The sequence below is a fragment of the Aquarana catesbeiana genome, linkage group LG03, assembly GCF_042186555.1.
Source record: "Aquarana catesbeiana isolate 2022-GZ linkage group LG03, ASM4218655v1, whole genome shotgun sequence".
Classification (NCBI taxonomy): Eukaryota; Metazoa; Chordata; class Amphibia; order Anura; family Ranidae; genus Aquarana; species Aquarana catesbeiana.
In genome coordinates this window covers 625,345,201-625,365,502 of record NC_133326.1, presented here as the reverse complement: position 1 = coordinate 625,365,502, position 20,302 = coordinate 625,345,201, and the positions used below count along the sequence as shown (strand labels likewise).

The window sequence follows — 20,302 nt, the reverse complement described above, 5'->3', positions numbered from 1 at the left end:
AGGGCTATACTTTGTTCATATTTCATGTCTTATGCAGCGTACACATGGTTGGACTTTTCGACCGGACTGGTCCGACGGACAAAATTCGGCGGACAATCCGATCGTGTGTGGGCTTCAGCGGACTTTTCCAGTTGCAAATCTGACGGACTTTATATTTGGAACATGCTTCAAATCTTTACGTCGTAACTCCGCCGGACCCAGAAATTCGCTCGTCTGTATGCTAGTCCGACGGACAAAAAATGACGCTAGGGCAGCTATTGGCTACTGGCTATCAACTTCCTTATTTTAGTCCGGTGTACGTCATCACGTACGAATCCGTCTGACTTTTGTGTGATCGTTTGTAGGCAAGTCTGTTTGTTAGAAAGTCCGTCAGAAGTCCGCCAATAGTCCTTTTGTTGCTGAAAAGTCCAACCGTGTGTACACGGCATAAGGTTTACAACCACTTTAAGGGACTTCGCACTTACCATGAGATGCTCTGTGTCAGATTGTTTTTGTAAATAATTCCAAGAACTTTTTATGGCTCTTGTTATCTTTCACTTACTTGTAATTTTTCCTTGGCAGGTACTCCTGGCGGTACCAGCTGGATGAGTTCTCCCAGGGATACTGGGTGGTCGCGGTTGACCTCAGAGGGTTTGGAGGCTCAGATGCACCTTCTGAACTGCTCGATTACAAAATGGAGACTCTCCTGCAGGATGTTAAAGATCTCATTACAGGATTTGGTGAGGGTCATGTGTGTGTGTCTCAAAAAAGTAGGCCTGGTTCACACCTATGCAGTTTGTTTTTGATCAGTTTCTGCAGTGCTTTTTGCGGTGCATTTTGCATTTTTGCACGTGTTTTTTTTTTTTTTTTGTTTTTTTTTTATGTGTTTTGAATTTTTTATGCTTTTTAAAAAATTTTTGGACAATTTGTTGTTGGGCAGATTAAAAAACATAAAGCGTGTCAAAAATGCATCAAAAACCCACGACATGCTTATCTGCAGCATCGCCATTGAAGTCTATTGAACAAAAAACGCACCATTTTGCTTTAAAAAAAGTTCCTGACACTTTCCAAAAATGCAGCAACAGAAATAAGCAAAGAAGTCAACTAGTCCCATAGGAAACCTTGTTAAATGGACTGTAGTGCATTTCTGCAAAAAGCACCAAAAAATTGCATAGGTGTGAACCAGGCGTAATGTGTACTGCCCATATGCTGTAGTAATTTGCTACTTTCCTCTCTCCTACAGGTTACTCGAGCTGTGTTCTAGTGGGCCATGACTGGGGGGGCACCTTGGCGTGGACATTCGCAGTCCGTCACCACAACATGGTCTCTCGTCTCATAGTTATGAATGCACCTCACCCTTCAGCCTTTCATGGTGATTCATTTTTAATGCCAAAACTCTCTATATTAGCCTTAGCTTTGTCCCACGTTAAAATACATTCATACCTCTTTCTACCACAAGATGGTGGTGTGGAGCTGTATGTGTGCTATCTATTGGGCTTCATGTCTAATAAACAGAGGAGAGGTGGAAAGGTAGCCAGAAACTATTGCTTGCTTACTTTAAAGGATAAGTCCACCTTTTGAAACATGTTAACTGTTCCACCTGTTTTTAGGGTGGAACATGTAACATGTTCCCAATGCTGCAGCCGCTGCCTGCTGCCCTCTCTCCCTGTGACAGCAGTAAGGGGAGAAGTTTCCCATACTAGCTGTCACTTCTTAAAATCAACGTGGCCTTACGGGGCTCCGCCCACAGGGCCGCGTCATTCATTTACACAGCTCTGTGTATGAATGAACTACAAGCCCCGACATCCTTTGTGGCTGTCAGCTTGTAGTTCTTAATGAACTACCACGGCACTGTGGAGCACTGTGGTAGTTCATTGATTTGTTCCTGTCAGTGTATCTGCCTGTCCGCACTGGATGTATGGGTACACAGATATACTGACAGATCTAAAGGAGACCTGCGTGGCACCTGCGATCTTCTGATCGCTGGTGCAATGCTTTACAGGCTCCAAAAGAAAAAAAAAATGTACATTTTTTTTTTCCTGCAAAAAAAAAAAAAATGTGCATTTATTATTTTTTCTCTAAAAGGTGAACTTATCCTTTAATTTTTTAAAACGTACATGGATAGAATAGACACTTTAGCTTTAGTTTTATTGAAGTGCAATATTATTATTATCTTTCTATTTATTTGTTTAGTGTCATCATATTCTTGAAATCATTAACGTGGAAAGAACAGCAAACAGACAGTATTAACAATATAAACAGTGCAACATAAAAGCAAACGTATGAAGTAACAGCATAACTAAGGATGAGCTTGGGAGTGTTCACGACCCCACATGCCCAAGCCCACCAGGAAGCTGACACTGCACAGTGCTAATCACAGGCAGTAAGACAATTCCTGATCCGCGGCTGCAGAAATCGGGAAATGTCTCACTGCCTGTGATTAGCGCTGCGCAGTGTCAGCTTCCTGGTGGGCGTGGGCATGTGGGGTTGCGAACACGCCCAAGCTCATCCTTAAAGTGGACCTTCAGTCATTTTTTCATCTTTCCATCTATGAAATCTTCTGCCCTTGTTGTTTTAACTTTGGATAGTAATTTTTTTTTTTCTGCCAGTAAATACCTTATACATCCCACTTCCTTTTTCTTGTCTGGTAAAAAGCCTAGGCTTATGACATCATGCACACCTTCCTCTCACTCTCGTGAGAGTTTGCCAGGAAGGGAGAGGGGATGAGTCATAAGAGGGCCAATGAGAGCTGCAGGGCTTCAGAGCTGGGGGTGTGCCTCTGTGTGTCTGTAAATCCAGGAAGTGAACAGGCAGCAGCTTCAGCTGCCCACAGTTAAAATGGCTGCAGCCAGACTTAGTGGAGGGAGATTTCTGCAGCGTATTTGGCAAGTACAGAATCACAGTATATATAAAATAATATGCAAAGTGGTTGGAGGGAAGCTTCAGACTGGCAAAGATGTTTTTATTACAAATTATGTGAGCAGACTGCAGTTAAGCATAATTAGTTGCAAGGAATCAACTAAAAGAACATAAAAACAACATAAAAAAGGGTTTAAAGTAGAACTATCTGCAAAACTTTTTTTTTTTGATTTTGGATAGAGCAATGAAGGGTTATAATCCCTGTCAGTTTTTTTTTTTTTTGCCATCTGTGTCCCATTTTGGAGCTTTCCCTTCACTTTCTGTGCCAAAGCCAAACAAGAAGTGAGAACAAATCCCTACAAATGAAGGGAATTCCTTGGGGACCCCCTAGGTCATCAGAATTAGTGTTGGAAGATTTCTCCTCTGTTACTTTTCTGGGGACAACCCAAAATGTGTGATTTTCTTTTTACTTTCACATTCAATGATAATGGTAAACAGGACAAATTGAGAGCGTGAATCTCCCTAATGGGGCACAGACAGCATTAAAAACTGCCAGGAGTTTAAATCCCTCTCCACTCTATCCAAAACTAAAAAAGGTTTAGCCCTTAGTTATACTTTAGGGTCTTAGGGAGGAGGTAGTTGTCATGTGTCAAATGAGGCATAAAAACATTACATGCACTCACTAGCTTATAGTGCAGATGTCATTCATCTGTATACAGCTCAAGATGGTGATTTACTAAAACTGCTGACTGCAAAATTAAACATGCTGCCAGCAGGCTTTGAACAAGCTTCAAGTAGTACTAAAGCTTCTTAAACCTACTAGGTTTGTGTAAAGTGACAGTCAACGCTCCCTATAGGATCTGTGGATAAAGTGGTATTAAGCCCTCCACATTTTTTAGCTTAAAGGATATGTAAAGGTTCATTTTTGAAAAAAAAACAAAAAAACCCCCAAACATATCATACTTACCTCCTCTGTGCAGTTGGTTTTGCACAGAGTGGCCCCAATCCTCCTCTTCTGGGGTTCCTCAGTGGCGCTCCTGGTGCCTCCTCTTCTCGAGTGCCCCATTGGAGAGCCGCTCTCCCTTGGGGCACTTGTTCTGGCGCGCTCCCGTGTCCTGCTGCTGCGTACATTGACACAGACAGCAGGACTCAGCCCCGCCCCCCAGCTCCCTCATCATTGGATTTGATTGACAGCAGCGGGAGCCAATGGCTGCGCTGCTATTAATCTATCCAATCAGGACCCGAGACACAGGCTGGAGCTGGTGTGCTCGTCCCCGTAGCTGGAAAGCCCGGATTCAGGTAAGTAAAAGGCGGGCTCTGGGGGGGCTGCTGCATCACAGGAGGTTTTTCACCTTAATGCATAGAATGCATTAAAGTGGATGTAAACCCTCACATATACCCAGTGAAGTGAACAGCCTCAGATGATACACAGAGATTAAACTAATCTCCCTACATACGTTTTACATGTATATCTGCTGTCTGCAGCTTTATATACTGTTTAGAAAGTGCACATCATGTTCTAATTTTCACTTCCTCATTCAGTAGTAGCAGTGTAGCGTTGGATTACACTGGGAGACCGCTGGTTGGAGGAAAGGCACACACCCCCTCCAGATAGGCAGAGCCTCTCAGATCTGTCATGTGAATAGAGCAGCTTTCTGCTAATCTATTTATAGCACCCGCCCTGACACAAAATTCAGCCTGGTTTTATCTCATGTGTCAGAGAACTTGTCATGCTGATAACAGAGGAACGGAGCAGGAGAAAGCCACAGGACTTAGTGCTTTGAAGAGAGATAAGAAAACACTACAGATATATGTGCCCAAGTCAAATTTCATGAATCAGGTTTACATAATTTTAAGGTGAAAAACCCACACACACTGAGCACAATAATATAAACATTCCCCAGTAAACTATTTGTTACAATTTTTACCCCAGCATTTGCAGTTTTCAACTTTCAGTGCTGCTTCCCTGAACTTCCACTCTTCATAGGAAAGAGTTATCAATCAACAGTACAGTCTTAAGCCAGTCTGTTAGCTTAAAGAGGGGAGGGGAAAGGAGGAGCAGGGGAGTGCTTTGCCATCCTAGAGCATGGGGCTGTGTGTTTCTATTGATGCACACAGTGTAGGGAGACACAACGCTAGTACCTGCATGCAAGGGTGACTCCATAGGATACTGCAAGAGAAGGGGACCACCCTGAAGCCCGGGGCAGCAGTCATGGCACCAGCTTAAACAGGATGATAGGCAAGGATTAAAAGATAAAGAAGCTTCATACTCAGTACATGATTTAATCATATGCTGAAATTGCTTTAAAATGCAAGGGTTTAAAATTACTATTACCTCCCCAAACTGGAGCCACACACTACTTTAAAGGACTCAACAAAGCTTCCCGAAAGCGATACAAATGCTTTTTTTTAAAGCTTGTTATACGCAAAGCTCTTAAACAAACCTAAACCCGTTGTGGACAAGGCCTAAGGGATCCTAAAGAATATGTCAGTGACTCAAGGAAATGGGAATAATAAATAACCAAGAAGAAAGAGTATGAGGAAGTTAATAAATGAGGGTTGGATGGATAAAAAGGTAATCTAAGGTGACTGGTGGATATGACAGGATTCACTAACGAGGTGTGATTTCGGGGAGGTTTTGAAATAAGAAACAAGAGCAGCATGGTGTACGTGCCTTGTATGTACCAAAAAATGATCCCTGTATGAAGTACTTGTGTGTTTATATCACTACATAATTCATAGATAAATATTTGAAAAAAGTAGATCATTGACAAGTGCAGATTCACCCTGCAGAATTGCTCTGTGTCATGTGACTCTTCTTCTGAGCTCAGTGGAGGGATGGCTACTTTTGGGTTCTGAAACACACAGTGTTTACAGTAGTAGAGGTTTGACCACTTCAGCCCCAGAAGAACTTACCCCCTTCCTGACCAGGCCATTTTTTGCGATACGGCACTGCGTCGCGTTAACTGACAATTGCGCGGTCGTGTGACATTGTACACAAACAAAATTTACGTCCTTATTCTTCCCACAAATAGAGCTTTCTTTTGGTGGTATTTGATCACTTCTGCGATTTTTATTTTTTGGGCTATAAACAAAAGAAGAGTGACAATTTTGAAAAAAAAAACACAATGGGGGTTATTTACGAAAGGCAAATCCACTTTGCACTGCAAGTGCACTTGGAAGTGCAGTCGCTCTAAATCTGAGGGGTATATCTGAAATGAGGGGAAGCTCTGCTGATTTTATCATCCAATCATGTGTAATCTAAAATTCTGTTTTTTATTTTCCTTGCATGTCCCCCTCGGATCTACAGTGACTTTACTTCCAAGTGCACTTGCAGTGCAAAGTGGATTTTCCTTTAATAAATAACCCCAAATATTCTTTACTTTTTGCTATAATAAATATCCCAAATTTAAAAAAAACAAAAAACAAATTTCTTCATCAGTTTAGGCCAATATATATTCTTCTACATATTTTTTCATTAAAAAAGTCGCAATTAGCATATATTATTGGTTTGCGCAAAAGTTATAGCGTCTACAAAATAGGGGATAGATTTATGGCATTTTTATTATTTTTTTATTTTATTTTTTACTAGTAATGGTGGCGATCAGCGTTTTTTAAATTTTTATCGGGACTGCAACATTGTGGCGGACAGGTCGGACACTTTTGGCACTTTTTGGGATCATTGACATTTATACAGCGATCAGAGCTAAAAATAGCCACTGATTACTGTATAAATGTCTCTGGCAGGGAAGGGGTTAACACTAGGGGGCGATCAAGGGGTTAAGTGTGTTCCCTGGGTGTGTTTCTAACAGTGAGGGGATGGGATTGTCTAAAGGAGGACTCAGATTGTTGTTCCTACTTAGTAGGAACAGACAATTTGTTTTTCCTCCCCTGTCAGAACAGGGCTTTGTCTGTTGACACACAAATCCTCATTCTGGCTTTTGTGCCTGCAGTTGCAGGTGGCCGTCGGTGATCGCGCCCGCCAGCCACGCGCATCGGGTACCCCACCATGCAGCGGGCACGCCTGCTATGGCTGTTAAAGTAGCCACCTTATATATATATGGCGATTCGCACAGTAGAGTTATCCTGCTGCTGTATATATACAGGAGGCGGTCGGGAAGCGGTTAAAGGAATTATTGCAGAGGGAGCAGCTATGATTGCTTAGCGGGTGTAACCCTCTACAGGATGGTCACATTCGTAATTCTTTCCTCTCTTGGAAGATTGTGGATCTACGCACATCATAAATAAGAGTTTATTTTAGACTTTTAATGCCTAGCACACACAGGCCGAATGTCAGGCCGCATCGGCCAGTTCAATAGAAACCCTGCGACATTCGACCCGTGTGTATGGCAGCCGGTCCGACAGAAGCCAGCTTCTGTCGAAAGGTCATGACCAAAAAAGGTCTGCCGACTGGCTCCTAGTCGGTGCTCTCAGCCAACGGCTGAGAGCGCTGGCCGGAGTGTTCTGGTGTGGGGGATGGGGCGGGGTGGTGTCTAGGGGGTGTCCACCTTTTCCACCTTCTCCGCTTCCTAAGTATCTCTGAGCACTACAAAGTGTTGGCTCTGTTATGTATAAATATATATTGTACACTATTTTTTAACCTTTTTTATTTTTATACACTTTGTTTTCTTTTTTTTTTATATGGGGGGTCTTTATTTGGTCAATGGAGACCTTCTACCCCATACAGCTGTGCAGCAACAGATTGCTTCCGATAGTGGTCTATTGCTGACTACAATCAGCCAGCTTTCTTTCACTATAGCAATGATCTACTGCTGCAGGGAGACACTGGACTGAGTTACAACAAACCTGCCCAAGTCTCTGTACTAAGAGGAAGTGCTATGATGTAACTTGTGAGTTAAAAAAATGAAAAATAAGACTTACTGGCAGGATCCCTAGGTGAAAAGGACAAAAAAGCCTAAGAAGGTAATTTAACCAATGCAGCCACCACATTTATGGATTGGTAAATTACAATATAACACAGATTATATTAATTGAGTGAACATTCTGATTATAGTACAGCTGAATAGCATTAGTACCTACATGAGTGATTTCAGTTATTTTCTGGATTGTGTTGTTTATTTTTTTTTACATATTGATATGATGGTTTATATTATGATGATCACTCAGTGGCGGCCCATCCATTAGGGGCTCCCGGGTGCCGTCCCCTCTCTCCACTCCACCCCCCTATATGCAATGAATAGATTCCTACATAGCATGAATCTATCCATGGCCGCCGCAGCCACCCCCTATTCATGCGTCCGTCTCCTTTCAGGGCACCGGGTGCATGAATTACAGAGGCAGGTTTTTTTTTTTTCTGGAGCACCTGATTAGAGCCAGAGGCTCTAATAGGCTTCAAAATCGGGTGGGCTTGTGTCCCAGAGGATGCGCTCTGATCCCACCCAGGTGTGTTACAACAGCAAATTAATATTTGCTGTTGAAACACTGATCCTCAATCCGGCCAATCAAAAGCGAGTGTGAGACCCTTTTTTCTAATTGGCTGAAAAGTGAAGACTCCCAATTGGCCGCCGAAGAGGAGGGAGGAAACCAGGAGAACGGGAGGCCGCTGGAGAATAGTAGGAGAACTGGAGCCCGCTGAGCAGGGGAAGCTGTCGGTGATGAGGTAAGTGCTACCGATCAACGGGGGGGGGGGGGGCATGCTGTTTTCCACCAGCCACCACTGGTGATTACATTTATTGGCATAGATTAGATTTCCTAATAAAATTCAGTTAAATGTGCTATCAGTGTTATATACCTGTATTGTAGTAACCAGGCAATGCTGCACTGATATGTGTGTATAACAGTATGAGGGACCTCTCTATCAGAGCACTATCAGGGATTGGTGGACCCCACGCCAACCCTTCTCTTGGTGTCCTTAGCAATGTTGGCTCTTTGCTGTTGCACTAAAGCTCAGTATGTGTGTTTCTCTCCTCAGATTACGTTCTGGCTCATCCATCTCAGCTATTCTTATCCCGCTATGTCTTCCTATTCCAGTTACCTATTCTACCTGAAATCCTGCTGTCTTTGGCTGACTTTGAGGTAAGTAAGGCTTTGTGGAGTACCTTAGATCCAGGCACAGATGTATTTTGACTATCTGCTAGTATGCGATTGAAAAGATAAAGCAGAACAGCTGTGAAGTCATTGGACGGCTGCGCAAATATGCTGTCACAGCATGGCCATATCTAGGGGGTGCTGGGGTGGGTTGCACCCCCCCAGATCTAAATTGCCCCCCCAAAGCCCCCAGACCACCCCCCTCTGCCCTGGATGCTCCCATTACAGCACAGCATGCAGCTCCTTCTCCCCACAGTACACAGAAATTACATTCCTTACACACAGCCAGTCAGCCCCAATCTTTACAGGGTGTATCTGGCTACTGCAGCTATGCTGCCATTCCAACCAGGGAATTTCACAGGTCAGAACGGCAACATAAAAGCCAGCTACACCCTGTGAAGATCATGGCTGACTGGCTGTGTGTAAAGGAATGTAATTTCAGGTCTGTGTAGTTTGGGAAGGAAAAGCTGTGTACAGTGCTGGGATTGGAAAGGAGCTCTGACAAGTGCCCTGCCAGGGGTGATCCCTGACCCCTGACTCGATCCCTGACCTCTGACTCTTTAGTGGTGATCCCTGTCCTCTGATTCTCCATCAGTAATCCCTGTCCTCTGACTCCTCAACGGTGATCCCTGTCCTCTGACTCACCAGGGGTGTTCCCTGTCCTCTAACTCTCCAACCGTGATCCCTGTCCTCTGATTCTTTAGCAGTAATCCCCGTCCTCTGACTCTCCAGCGATGATCCCTGTCCTCTCTCTCTCCAGGGGTGATCTCTATCCTCTGGCTCTCTAGGGGTGATCCCTGTCCTTTGCCTCTCCAGCAGTTATCCCTGTCCCATCCCTCGTCAGCGGTGATCCCCATTCTTTTCCCTGCCAGTGGTGATCCCTGTCCTCTGCCTCTCCCGCAGTGACCCCTGTCCTTTGTCTTGCCAGCACTGACCCCTGTCCTCCACCCTGCTTACCCCTGTCCGCAGCTCATCCACTGCTGGCGTTCTATCCCTTGCATTACTGAATCCCTGTACACTGCCCTAAAAACCAATAGCCTCTGTACTCTGCCCTACAAACTGCTGATCCTATTCTCTGTCCCGCTGACCTCCCATCTTCTGCCCCCCTGTGCATTTTTACTGCACCCCCACATAGGGTTGCCACCTGTACGGGAATGACACAACATCAGTCAGTCCATCTTAACCTGTCAGCTAAATCTGCCCTCCTAGGATCTGAGCTTTTTACCAGCTTGTCTCCCTGAGTGCAGTACTGTCTTGGGCCAGAGGGGGGTCAGGAGGTAGGCTGCACCTTCTCTGATCCTGGTGCCTGGATGCCGGCGCCCCCGGACGATCCGGCTGCAGAGAGGCAGCGCTTAAAGTGTGTGTGTGGGGGGGGGGGGGGGGGCAGGGGGGAGCCGGCCGGGAACTTCAGGTTAGTACAGCAATGGCAAGGCATGTGCACTTGTGCAGGATGGTGAAGCTTTTAAGGGAGATGGGAGAAGATGAAGGCAGTAGAGGGGGTGTAAACATGGTTCAGAGCTGAGGAGGGGTGGATGGGGGATCATGTGTATGAGAATGCAATGGAAAGGAGTAGAGAGAACAGATCCCTGCACTCGGTATATACCATGCCTTGATCCCTGCACTCTGTATATACCATGCCTTGATCCCTGCACTCTGTATATACTGCTTCCTGATCCCTGCACCCTGTATATACTGCATCCTGAACCTTGCACTCTGTATATACTGCGTCCTGATCCCCGCACTCTGTATTTACTGTTTCTTGATCCCTGCACTCTGTATATACTGCGTCCTGATCCCTGTACTCTGTATATACCATGCCTTGATCCCTGCACTCTGTATATACTGCTTCTTGATCCCTGCACTCTTTACATACTGCGTCCTGATCCCTACACTCTGTATATACTGCGTCCTGATCCCTGCACTCTGTATATACTGCGTCCTGATCCCTGCACTCTGTATATACTGCGTCCTGATCCCTGCACTCTGTATATACTGCGTCCTGATCCCTGCACTCTGTATATACTGCGTCCTGATCCCTGCACTCTGTATATACCATACCTTGATCCCTGCACTCTGTATATACTGCGTCCTGATCCCTGCACTCTGTATATACTGTGTCCTGATCCCTGCTCTCGTTTTGTAGCGCACTCCTGACCTCTGCACACTTCAAGACCCTCCCACTGCAATTTAGCCAAACCCACTATTTAATCTGGAATGTTCAGGTAGAGGGGGGTGCGTAGTTACTCTCCTGCACCTATTCTATGAGATAAAAAGCCCTGCCTGGGATGCAGCCAGACAGTGCAGGAACTCAGAAGGGGTATCGTAGAACCCAGTGATGATTCTTGTGGGCTGCACCTGCCTGTGCTGTGTACTGTCTGCCTTCTCCCACGTGGCAACCGACCCCTCCTCTGCCAGTGTCATTAGTACAGTGACAGTGTACAGTATTATCACTGTATTAGTGTCACTAGTGATGTCAGTGTCAGTCCGTTAGTGTACCTCCCAGCGAGGGTCTGTTAGCACTAGATTTCTTGCCACTATCACAATCACCGCTAAGATGTTCGGCTTTGGCTTGAAGAAATGGTTGCAACCCTACCCCTACATCAGACAGGCTAGATTCGGCCCTGTGGCACAGCTGCATATGATCCCTCTGCTACCACAAGGCTGTCTTTGCCTAAGAGAATAGTTAGTGAATAGTTATTGTGGGAATTATTTCTAAACCTTAGGGTGCTCCCTAATAATGTAATAATTTTAATGTTCCAGTTGCAGCTTTGAAAAATGTTACATGTGGACATTTTTTGTGTATTTTATTCAATTTGTGGAGGTTGAAAAATATTAAGTTGTTTTAGTGTCATGTGTGATATTAATTTTATTTAATCTTGTTAGAAACATTTAAAAAAAATGATTTTTTTTAAGGCTACATTCACCTTTAACAAAAAAATAATAAATGCACATATTTTTGCAGGTTAAAAAAATGTGCATTTTTGTAAAAATAAAATAAAAAAATGTGGATTTATTATTAATATTATTTTTTTAATTCTTTATTTAGAAGAAGCAGTATAACATGGTTTTCAACACATACTGTACACATCAGCATGAAATGCAGAGAACATTGTACACCAAAAAGATCGAAGGTGTTGGGCTCAGGTGTGAACAGTATTGGATATGTGTATTCAGCAGTGCTTTTTGTACATTCCCTTGTAGTATACCGTTTCCCCCTAAGCATTTTTCTTTTTTACAATATACGTGGAAAAACTACCTATTCATTATTTTTTTTACTCTGCAGTCTGTAAGGCTTTGCAGCCACAATCAGCAGATCATGGGTACATTGCCAAGATCCTGCAGACACCCAGTACAGCTGTCTGCCGATATGTCATACGGGCAGACAGCTACTGAATGGCAGCAAGAATCATTGCACTACAAGGACGCGGACAAGCGCCCTCACAGTTCATTAAAAACTACAAGTTATTCACAGAGTTCTGTAAATGAATTAATGACATCTACTGTTGGCCTCCACGGCCGACAACAGATGTAGTTGATTCATTCACAGAACTCTGTGAATGAATGATGCAGCTGTGTGGGCAAATCCCCACATGACCACACTATTTTTAAATTCTGATAGCGGATTCAGGGAGGAGATCCCCTGTCCGATGTCACAGGGAGGGGGGCTCAGGGGGGAGAGGAGGCAGGGGCTGGAACATGTTACATGTTCCACCCTAAATACAGGTGGAATATGTAATTTCTTCCAAATGTGAACTTATCCTAAACAATCACAATTTGGATAGAGGCAGAGAAAGCAGTAAACATTTGATATAAAATGCCAGATGTGAATGGCAATATAATTAATTAATGGCAACTTGCATATATACCTCACAGTGCAAGTTTGCTTTACTCTGTAAAGGTCATCATACCGTGTGCCAAACTGATGTTTATTCTCTTTTCAGTGATATATGGAACCTCTGTATTACCTGTGGTAGGTATGGGCTTCTCTGACTGACGGTATCTACTGTAACAAGCCTCCAGCTTTGACCCGGAACCCCCATAAAGGGTTCTGGATCTAGCTGCCCCGTAAATGTATAGGATACAGGCAGTGTTTTGTTCTTATTTTAAATTTTAATCCTGGTATTAATTGCTGTGGCCTTCAAGTGGTTGTAAAAGCTTATTTTTTACCTGCTCTGTGTAATGATCTTGCACAGATCATTGCACAACCTCCTCTTCTGGTCCACCGCCAGTGCTCTAGACTCTCCCCCCTCTGTGTGTGCCAGCATAGCAAGCCCCTTGCTATAGGGGCACGTGTGAGGGCACGCTCCCAAGCCAGGCTGTGTGCGTCCATGGACACACGAAGCACGGCTCAACCCTACCACTCCGCTCCTTACAGGCTCCCGCTGTTGCCAAGTCTCCTGTGAGAAGAGAGAAAGGGGGGAAGAGCTGCTGCAGATGGGCACAGCCCTGGATGAAGAGAGGGAATAGGTAAGTGTTTAAGGGAGCGGCTGGGGGGATCAACTATTAAAAGGTTTTTTACCTTAATGCAGAGAATGCATTAAGGTAAACAATCTTTTGCTTTTGTAATCACTTAATGTCTTTGATTATTTTCAGTGAAATACCAGCTGCAACAGTGTGACATATGATATGTTTGTTTTCTACAGTACATCAGGAAGCCTCTGGTTGATGACTCAATGGGAATCCAGAATAAGCAGCGGAGACTCACCAATGAAGAGACTGAGGCTTTTATATATTACCTGTCTCAGAAAGGAGGCATGACACCTCCTCTTAACTACTACAGAAATCTTTTTGGGTAAGTGATAAAATAATAGCATGATATAGACATATCAAATATTGCATATGTGGCCTCTTATACACCTCTAGTCCAAGCACCCCTGAGTGATGTTATAGGCGGCAGAGGGGTAGTGGAGCGTGTTGCAGAGTCCAATGAAACTGCTGATGCAAATGAGAAAAGGAACACAGGAGTTCTGAAACTGGTGAACAATAGGCCACAAAGCAGGGGTACGATCGAATCATGGGCCAGAGTCGGTAAATCAGCAGCAGGTGCAGGGTAACCTGGTAGGCCTTAGTCAGCAACAGTCCTGCAACGAAGTACAAGGTCAGCAGGCAAAGGCAGAGGTAGTCAGAGAAATAGACTAAGGTTGACAACTGGCGGAACTGAAGAATGCAAATACAGGTCACGAGCAAGCACCCGGAAAGTAGCAGGTCGGTTTACTGGTAGTAGGTTGCAGGGTACTGCTGAAGGCCACTCATCACTGCATGTAGGCAAGGTTGACCCTTACGTAAATTATTTAGCAGTAATGCTCTTAATTGGCATGCATGTCAGGTCCTTCACTTGCAGGGCCGCTGATAGGACAGTACAGCCAGTACCGGGCCGAGCTCTGTCACTTCAGAAGGGGGCCCGGGCACCTAGAGGAGAGTCAGCTGTACTGCATTGTAACACCTGTGGATCCCTTGCAGCACTGCCTGCTTTCTCCCTGTGGCAACTCTGCAGAGGAATCATTTCTATATACTTGCTGTGTCCCAATCTGAAGCAGAAGGAGAGGCAGGCAGGTCTCTGCCTGTGCCTCTGCCGAGTACTGAAACTCCCCCTCGGTCCCCCCCTGGCCCTTAGTTGGCAGTGTTATCTCCTGTCAGATGAATGAGCAGGAAGCTTGCTCCCCCTCCCTCCAGATTGTGCTCTCACTGCTCTGTATTCACAGAACTCCAGGACTTGGATGCAGCGTTTTTTTTTTTTTTTGCTTGTTTTTCCCACGCAGGGTAGCCCATTCACTCAAATGGGTTGCCATATGTATGACCAACACATCACAGAGGCTCTAGAACCTTTTAAGGCATGCAGCTTTGCCACAAAACAAAACACCAGTCTGCTAATTGCATTTGGGGTGCCATTGACAATTAATGGCACCACAAGCGCTATGCACATTTGCAGTGCATTTCCAAAATGCACTGCAAAACGCCCGTTACCTGTGCACTTTGTCACACATCCAGGAAACATCAAATGCATCCTAATGCCTAGTATACACTGCCTTTTTTTTCCGTTCAACCCAGCGGGCTGAACGAAAAAAAACTGACACCTCAGGTCAGAACCACTGTACTAACACACATGTTAGTACAATGATCTCCCCTACTGTTCTATTGTGTTCTGACAGGGGGACGGCCCCATTGCAAGAACATTCCAGTCAGTGCTCACAGCCATTAGCTGAGAGTGCTGATCGGGGGAAATGGTCAGCAGATATTTTTCGGTCCTGCCCCTTCAGAAGCCGGCTGTCATATAGTCCGACAGGGCTGTATACATGCCATGGCTGCAATGCTTTACTTTACGGCTGCAGCATTTTTAACGCAGCTGTAAAGTAAAGCATCGCAGCTGCAGAGTTTGATAGGCAGCACCACCTGTCAAATTTCTCATTGAGTTGGGCCGCTCTGCACCTTGAAGACAAATACTTGGCTCACAGTTGCAATGCAGTCTTGCAATTTAAAATTGCCATTAAGCAATTGAAAAAAGTAAAAAGAAAAAAAAAAACAACAGGTGTCAGCAGGGGGCACTAGCGAGGTTATAATTTCTGCCATGGCTGCAAAGCATACCATTGCGACCATGGCATTTTAGCGATTTGTTATTTCCGGGGGGCCCTGACAGGTAGGTTGTACGAGGCCCCGTGATTTCTAACAGCAGCCCTGTTCACTTGCATGTGCCTCCAACTTTTCTGTTTATCTAGGGCAGCCTTTCTCAGCTAGGCTTTTCTGGAGGCTTAGGGCTCCTTCAGAGGTTGCTATGGGTTCCTTGAGAAATTAGTATTTTTTGCCTCTTGAATAAGTAACCACTGACACTAATGATTCTTTTAGCTATCTGTAGGGGGGGATGTTTCCCAATGACCACAAATGTAAGGAAAATTCTTCCCAGTAATCACTGTATTAACGCACCCTGAGCTGTAGATATAGTAATTATTAGCAGGGGTTCTCTGAGACCGGAACAATATTTCGAGGGTTCCTCCATGTTGACAAAGGCTGATCTGTGTGTTTTAGAGTTGTCTCCGTAATGTACAGCCTGTGTTACAATGGAACCTTTCCTTGCAGGTTCTTTCCAGTGAAAGCCCAGGACGTACTTGTCCCTACGTTGCTACTGTGGGGTGAGCTTGATGTATTTCTAGAGGCAGCAATGGTCCCAGAGATGAAGCAATATGTCCACGCTCCTTTTCAGGCTGAGATTATACAACATGCCAGCCACTGGCTGCAGCAGGATCACCCCGAAGAGGTCAACAGGATCATGAGGGATTTTTTAAGCCAGGAGATGCCAGTGTCTACACACCATGGGCATATATAAGTAATAAGAAGTATTGGTAAACTGAATATGACCGAAGTGCCTATTTTTCCTTCATGGGGAATGATCAGTTGCTTACCCTGGATTTTAAGACTGCTAAAAATGCAGTGGGCTGCCATGTTTGTTGGCACCCATGGAAAAAGTGGCATTATTTTATAACTGGAAAGAAGGTGCAATTCTATAAAGACTGTCCCAGAGGAGTAAAATAGGGGTCTCATCAGATGTACGGAATGAGGCCAAATCTTCATGTTTGCAGAGATATGAAACAAACTGTCCTAAGGATAAATTAATGCTGTGCAGCCACAGCTAAGTCACGGAATGGAGACCAGAATGTACCACTCCCTGAGTATAAGTTACATCATTTTCAGCTGCTAAATGTAATCTTTTTAATACATACAATATAATATGTGTAAAACTGTGCACATATCTGTATTTCCTGGTTTGGAGAGCCTCAATCCATGTTCATAAGGCCACACAGAAAAAATTGACACTAAGAAATCTGTATTTTGTGATTTTGGAATTGATAAGCTACTTACTGGACATCTCAATAGCGTAAAGCTACATACACAATCAAAATGCATATATGTTTACTGTTTTACCTGCTAGAGAATCTGTAATTAAGGGAGAAGTACAGCCAAAGCTCATTTGGCTGTATGTCTCCTATGGATCACAGGAGTACAGTTCATTCTACACTCCTGAGATCCAGTGAGCGGGCTGAAGTCTGCTTGTCCGAGCCTGGACCGGCACCCGGCTCAGCCTCTCAGCTAGCCTCTGAGATCCTGAGCCAGCCGCTCCTGCCCCCTCCACAGCCCTCCAGTGAGCGTAGGGACAGAACAGAGAGCTGGTGACTGATAGTCAACCAGCTCTCTGCTCAGGAGCTCTGAAAACTGAGCGATCTTAGTGTTAGAGCCGGCAGGGGACAGATGCAGCATCGGACCAATGCTGCATCCAGCTAGGTAAGTATGATTCAGAAAAACATAGCCCCATACTTCTCTTTTAAAGTGTTTGTTACCCCAACACTTATACACATATTCCTGATATATACCTGCTGTACTATGTACTTGTATGAAAAAGTATCCTGTCCTGTTTGTATTGCTTCCTTTAGCCTAGGTTCACACTGACAGCGGGAATGAAATTGTGCAAGTTTAGCTGAACTCGCACAATTTCATTCCCGCATGTCAGTCCCGACTTCGGGGCAATCTCAGAGACATCTGTGTGGGTTTCTGGACAGATGTCAATTGAAATCACACCCCGAAGTCGCCAAAAGTAGTACAGAAACTACTTTTGGGAACCGGTGCGGCGCTGGCAATTGCTATCATTTTGGCATGCGACATGTCAAATCGCATGCCAAATCGCTGCAATGTGAACCAGGGGCTTATGTGAAACCCCTGGTGTTCCTGCCAGTCCTTCTGCTTTCATATTAAGAACTTGTCCTGACACGCCCCTGCTGCACAGCCATTCAATTAAAACTCAGTGAGCTGCTGCTTTTCCTCCCCCAGCTCTCTTATGCAACTGAGAACAGAGGGAATGTGATCACTTGTAAAAAAGGTATTTATATTTTTTTTTTTTTTTTTTTTTTATAGCTATACACAAATGTTTTTCCTTTAACTTCTATTTTAACCATTTCAGCCCTGGAAGAATTTACCCCCTTCCTGACCAGAGCACTTTTTGCGATACGGCACTGCGTTGCTTTAACTGACAATTGCGCGGTCATGCGATGTTGCACCCACACAAAATTAACGTCCTTTTTTTCCCACAAATAGAGCTTTCTTTTGGTGGTATTTGATCACCTTTTTTGCGCTATAAACAAAAAAAAGAGTAACAATTTTGAAAAAAAAGCAATATTTTTTACTTTTTGCTATAATAAATATCCCCAAAAAATATATTAAAAAAACTAATGTTTTCCTCAGTTTAGGCCGATCTGTATTCTACATATTTTTGGTAAAAACAATCGCAATAAGCATATATTGATTGGTTTGCGCAAAAGTTATAGCATCTACAAAATAGGAGATGGATTTATGGCATTTTTATTATTATTTTTTTTTATTAGTAATGGCGGCGATCTGCGATTTTTATCATGACTGCGACATTATGGTGGACACATCGGAGACATTTTTGACACTCTTTTGGGACCATTGTCATTTATACAGCGATCAGTGCTATAAAAATGCACTGATTACTGTATAAATGACACTGGCAGGGAAGGGGTCGATCAAGGGGTTAAGTGTGTCCTAGGGAGTGATTCTAACTGTGGGGGGGATGGGCTACCTAGGACATGACAGCGATCACTGCTCCCAATGACAGGGAGCAGTAGATCTCTGTCTTGTCACTAGGCAGAACGTGGAAATGCCTTGTTTACATAGGCATCTCCCCATTCTGCTGCTCCGTGAGGCGATCGCGGGACTCCGGCGGACATAGAGTCTGCGGGCACGTAGCACGCGGCGGGCGAGCGCGCCCACAATGCCGCTTCTTAAGGGAGAGGTACCTGTACGCCCATTTGCGCAGCCTTGCCATTGTGCCAATGTATATCGTTGCGCACTGGTCGGTAATCGGTTAAACTGAATGGGTTGTTTTACAAGGTGATCATTTTACAATCAATTTAAGATCAGCCAGTCCTGTGATTTACAAATATTGTTCATATGGTACATTCAGTTGAGTGACATGTAATTCATCTTTCTGGTTCAGCAGTTGAATAAACATATTTGCTGCTGACAGTGATCAGGGAGCAGTAATGGTAGACCATTGCATACTGTAGGGCCTCTTGCACATGGTACTCCTGTTTGAGCACCATCTTTTTCATACTTTTTTTTTGTATGAATTTGCACGTATTTTTGCATATATGTGTTTGCGCAATTTCGTGCACACTCGTGCAAGAGGCCCAATAATGACAATGTCATTATAATATTAGTGGTGCGAAATACTTTTTTTTGTAGGATAAACTCTTTTTGTGTCTTTCATGTTCCTGGGTTTTCCTCTTTCATATATATACAGTAATGCTTGTTATGATACTGAGGCATTGGTATCGCTAAACCAGGATGTAGATGAGTGTGGGTTTCACAAGATTGGCTGGCTGAGGGCCCATTCACACCATATGCAATGCACTGTGCTGGGCAACTGTGTGTGTGTGTGTGTGTGTGTGTGTGTGTGGGGGGGGGGGGGGGGGGAGGGGGGGGTGCACTAATAATAAGTAGGGAATGCCACATTTTTATGCATTTCAGTACGTTGTGATGCAAAACATGGCAATGCACTGCATTGAAATGCCATTTTGTGGAATTTCAATAAAGCCAGGAAAAAAAAAGTAAAGTAAAAGTCAGAACATTACATCTCACCAATCCCTCACAGCACACACCAGTGATCATGAGCTACGTAGATTATAACGCACGCTGCTGGTGTGAATGGATCCTAATATGACAAATCCCTAGGTCGGTAAAACAGTAACATTTATGCATTTGACCTGTGTATGTAGCAGTTTGCCCAGAGTTTCACTTAAGGTGCAATTCCATTTTTTTTGAGAAAAAAAAAACAATCCTCTATGGGTGACCATTGTACCATTGTACATTGCAATGATTTTTAGCAAACTGTGTTGCTGATTCCTACACATTTCTGTCCTGAAGAAATTGATTGATGTATCGCCATGTCCTTTCCAGACCGATTCCTGAATGGAAGAGTCTGGTCTTTTTAACCACTTGAGTGGACATCTGTACTATCCAACCACATAAACATGAAATTATATTTATGGGGGTATTCTGTATACCAACAGTATACAGAAAGACTCCGAGTTGCCATATTGCAGTAAATTGAGTTTTTTTTTTTTAATTTTTAGAAAAATAAAAGCAGCAGAAGAATGAAATTGAAAGGTGATGATAACATTAAATTACAAAATGTTTTGTATTAAGCCCCTCTGTTGTCTAGAGATGAGACTTGCCTGCCTTTTTTTTTTTTTTTTGTGCAGACCATCAATGTGACATATTAGTACTGCTAAATATAGCACTTAAAGTATACCTGTCATGAGGGAAATCCTGTGTGCTGGCATTCATGGTCTCCTGAATGTGCTGGTTGCCTGCCTGTGTCTGATGTCAGGACCTCACAAACCTGGGATAC

The 20,302-nt window shown here is 44.1% G+C and overlaps 1 protein-coding gene across 1 annotated transcript in view; it reads left to right on the top strand.

Annotated features, from left to right (window-relative positions):
- The window catches only part of EPHX3 (epoxide hydrolase 3), a 35,279-nt gene extending 15,962 nt beyond the window's left edge, over positions 1–19,317 (top strand). Inside the window, exons 4-8 of the mRNA XM_073622383.1 lie at positions 562–719; positions 1,223–1,351; positions 8,771–8,874; positions 13,530–13,678; positions 15,958–19,317. Coding sequence (XP_073478484.1) covers positions 562–719; positions 1,223–1,351; positions 8,771–8,874; positions 13,530–13,678; positions 15,958–16,204 — 787 coding nt within the window. The 3' untranslated portion in view covers positions 16,205–19,317. The remainder of the gene's footprint in view (positions 1–561; positions 720–1,222; positions 1,352–8,770; positions 8,875–13,529; positions 13,679–15,957) is intronic.
- The last annotated feature ends 985 nt before the right edge of the window (positions 19,318–20,302 follow it).